Source organism: Euphorbia lathyris, chromosome 5, assembly GCF_963576675.1.
Source record: "Euphorbia lathyris chromosome 5, ddEupLath1.1, whole genome shotgun sequence".
In the NCBI taxonomy this organism is placed as follows: domain Eukaryota; kingdom Viridiplantae; phylum Streptophyta; class Magnoliopsida; order Malpighiales; family Euphorbiaceae; genus Euphorbia; species Euphorbia lathyris.
The window spans coordinates 85432854-85436090 of record NC_088914.1 but is presented as its reverse complement, the minus strand read 5'-3'; the positions used below and the strand labels follow the sequence as shown (position 1 = coordinate 85436090).

The 3237-nt window shown below is 30.9% G+C and overlaps 1 protein-coding gene across 1 annotated transcript; it reads left to right on the top strand.

Moving 5' to 3' along the window:
- The first annotated feature begins 569 nt into the window (after positions 1–569).
- Positions 570–1405, top strand: LOC136230201 (RING-H2 finger protein ATL40-like). The gene has a single exon (XM_066019182.1). The coding sequence runs from the start codon at positions 619–621 to the stop codon at positions 1351–1353; it is 735 nt and encodes a 244-aa protein (XP_065875254.1). The 5' UTR covers positions 570–618; the 3' UTR covers positions 1354–1405.
- Positions 1406–3237: the final 1832 nt, after the last annotated feature.

Here is a 3237-nt window from a genome sequence, read left to right as displayed (position 1 = left end):
CAACCACCACTTTTCTCTTTTTAACTACATATAACTAACACTAGTGTTCTAATAAGCCAAAATATATGTAAATCCTATTTAAGTTTTTTTTAGTTTGATTTGTCGTAATTATTTTTCTGTCTTTCAATTCCAAACGAAAGACAAAAAGTACTCCGTGAAAATTAAAAATAACTTTTTAGTTTAGCCACAAAATAATCTAATATCTAATATTTATCAGTAACAACAAACGATAAATAACTAACAATAATGATAAGAGTTGAAGAAAATGAAATTAGTCCTATTCGATATATAAAGGCGACATAAGATTCTACACTTAACTGTCTAATATCTCAATTTTTTTATTGTTTATTTAATTTCTCGATTTGAGGCTCGTGAAACATTCTTTTAACTGGATTCTTTCCTAATTAAGATTTTCTGCGTATGCTAGAACTCGAATAATATTAATTTTAGCAATGGAGTTCCTTTATTAAATTGATTGTAGCATATTATATGCAAAAAGGAAAAATAAAATTCAAAGTCAAACAGTCAACCCTCATATTGTTGGTATAAAGAAGATCAATAAACAAAACTAAAAACCCTCTTTCAATTTCCTCAATTCCTTCCCTATTTCCATCTCCAATGGCTCACCGTGTGACGTTACCGTTGCCGGCGGCACAAGTTCCCGGCGTCAACATAAGTTTGAATTATTCATCTCCATACAATGAGTACAGGTTAAACACATACGATTTGAACAGCAAAATCATGCTAACAGCTATAATTTCAATATCCGTCGTCGTATTAGTACTCATAACTCTTCACATTTACGCCAGATTTATACTCCGACGTCAAGCTCGAGAACGGGCCGTCCTCCGCAGTTTAGGAATAACAAGAGCCGCCGATACTCACTCCGGTGAGCCACCGAGGACTGGACTTGATCCGGCCATCATCGCTTCACTTCCAATTTTCGTCTACAAGAAAATCTCCGCCGTACACGGCGGAGATGAGTCGGAATTAGAATGTGCGGTTTGTTTGAGCGGTCTTGAGGAGGAAGAGATGGCGAGGATTTTGCCTAATTGTAAACATATTTTTCACGCTGAGTGTGTTGATAAATGGTTGAATTCGCATTCTAATTGCCCTGTTTGCCGGACGGAAGCTGAGCCGATGATTTCACCGGTGCGACGTGAAGGTCCGGCGGCCGGTGGTCCAGTGGATTGTACATCGCTGCCGTGCACGGAGGGGAGTTCGAGTCAGAAGGGAAGCGGTTCGGTTTCTCGGCTGAGTTCGTTTCGAAGAATGCTCAGTAGAGAAAGATCTTCGAGGAGAATTCAGCTTGAGGTTCAAGAAGAACGTTTTTTAGATCTAGAAAGACAATGATTTTTTTTTTTCATTTTTTACATTTTTTTATTTTAAATTTTGAATTTCAAAACCGAATATTATAGTTTCGAAACTTTATATTTTATTAATATAATGATCATTTTAACGTTGAACACATCCAAAATTAAACTTGTTTATAACTATATTTTTCGTGGAACCATCGTTTTTTATTTTCTAAATCGTATTTTTTGGATATTGTTCTCTCTAAACAATCACTTTTTTTCACCTAACCGAACAACACTTAAATGATTTTAAAACTAAAAAATTTAAGAATTAAATTTGCTCAGAATCATTTCTACTAGTCCTATAATTGACTTAGAGTGATTATATTGATCAATGTTAAAAGAAGACATTATATTAATAAAGTGTAAAATTCATGGTCATAATGTTCTATTTCGAAGTTCAATGATCATAATGAAAGTAAGCATAAAATTAGAGATACTGGGTGTAATTTACTCTAATACTATGTGATAGATCTCATCGGATTGTAGTTTAATTGACAATGTCAATTAAGTTTGGTAAAAAAGATTCTAATCTATTTCCATTAAATGAATTTGCACAGAAAGAGATGAAATAATGAGAATTGGATCCGTGACAAAAGCGAGAACATATAATTATAAATTTTAGTTCTTTGTTTCATAATCCTAAAAAACATGTAATGTTAAAAATGAAATAATTTTATCACTTTCGAGTTACAAGAAATAAGGATACAAAGATCAAGTAAAAAATCAGAGTAAGTTTAATTTAGATTTCATATAAAATTTCTTTGCATTCCCTATTTGAATCTATTGATTTCATTTCAAAAGACTTTGGTTGTAGACTAGTAATGTTGACCCATTTTAATCTTTTGTGACTTAGTTTCAGGTTCGAGCAATCCCCTTTTAACGTACTTCTTATATTCAACTCACAAACACCCGAAAATGATAAAATTGTTTCATTTTAAACTTTTTATACACTTCGTAAGACTACCAGACAACAGATTAAATTGATTCACCCTTTCAATAGGATTAGTAATTGTGTTTTGGCTTTACATTATGGATCTCCTTCTCATTATCACGAACTTAACTATGACTAAAGTCTGAACATAATTATCTCAATGAGAATATCTATATAAGGTGATTGTATGCATATACAAACACAAAAGTAGAGTCAGAATTGTGAATTTAAAAACGTATTTCTATATATAGTAAAGTTAATAAATCTTCTATTTCAGAGTAAATTATGTTGACCGGATTGCAATGGATCCCGTGCACTCCTTTGGCTCCCCTATTGAATAGGGGATTTTATTCTATTGTTGTTGTATACAAATTTTCAACATATACTAGAAATTAGAAAGTCTATTTTTAAATAGTTTCATTTTCATATTTTTATTAAATAGTGTTGATAACCAAAAATAATTTTATTTTAATTTTTTTAGAAATAATTTTATTTTTAATATCATAATACAATTATATCTTTATTGTTTATAAGTAAGAATTTCTTAATTACATTCCCTTATTTTTGAAGGAATAAAAAAAAAGAGTTGCTAGCAAATTTGGTAACCTAAAGAGATTATAATAGAATGGAATATTTTCATGTGAAACAAAGCACATTTAACTAAATTTCTATATCAACCCATTGACCTTTGGTGTTGTCATATATCTAATTTTGAAAAATCAGAATGTTTGATTCTTGTCACTTTGACCTATATTTCATTAGATTAGTTGTTCAGCTTCCAATCAAATTAAATTTATAAACAATTAATAGAATTAAAATGGGTTATATTTTCATTTTCTTAGTCCAAAAGCAAGACTACCCGGTGGTGTCAGAACACTCTGTTCGTTGATACATTTTGATGACTTAAGATAAGTTGAGGTGAGCCTTTTAGAATTTTTACAATGTTTG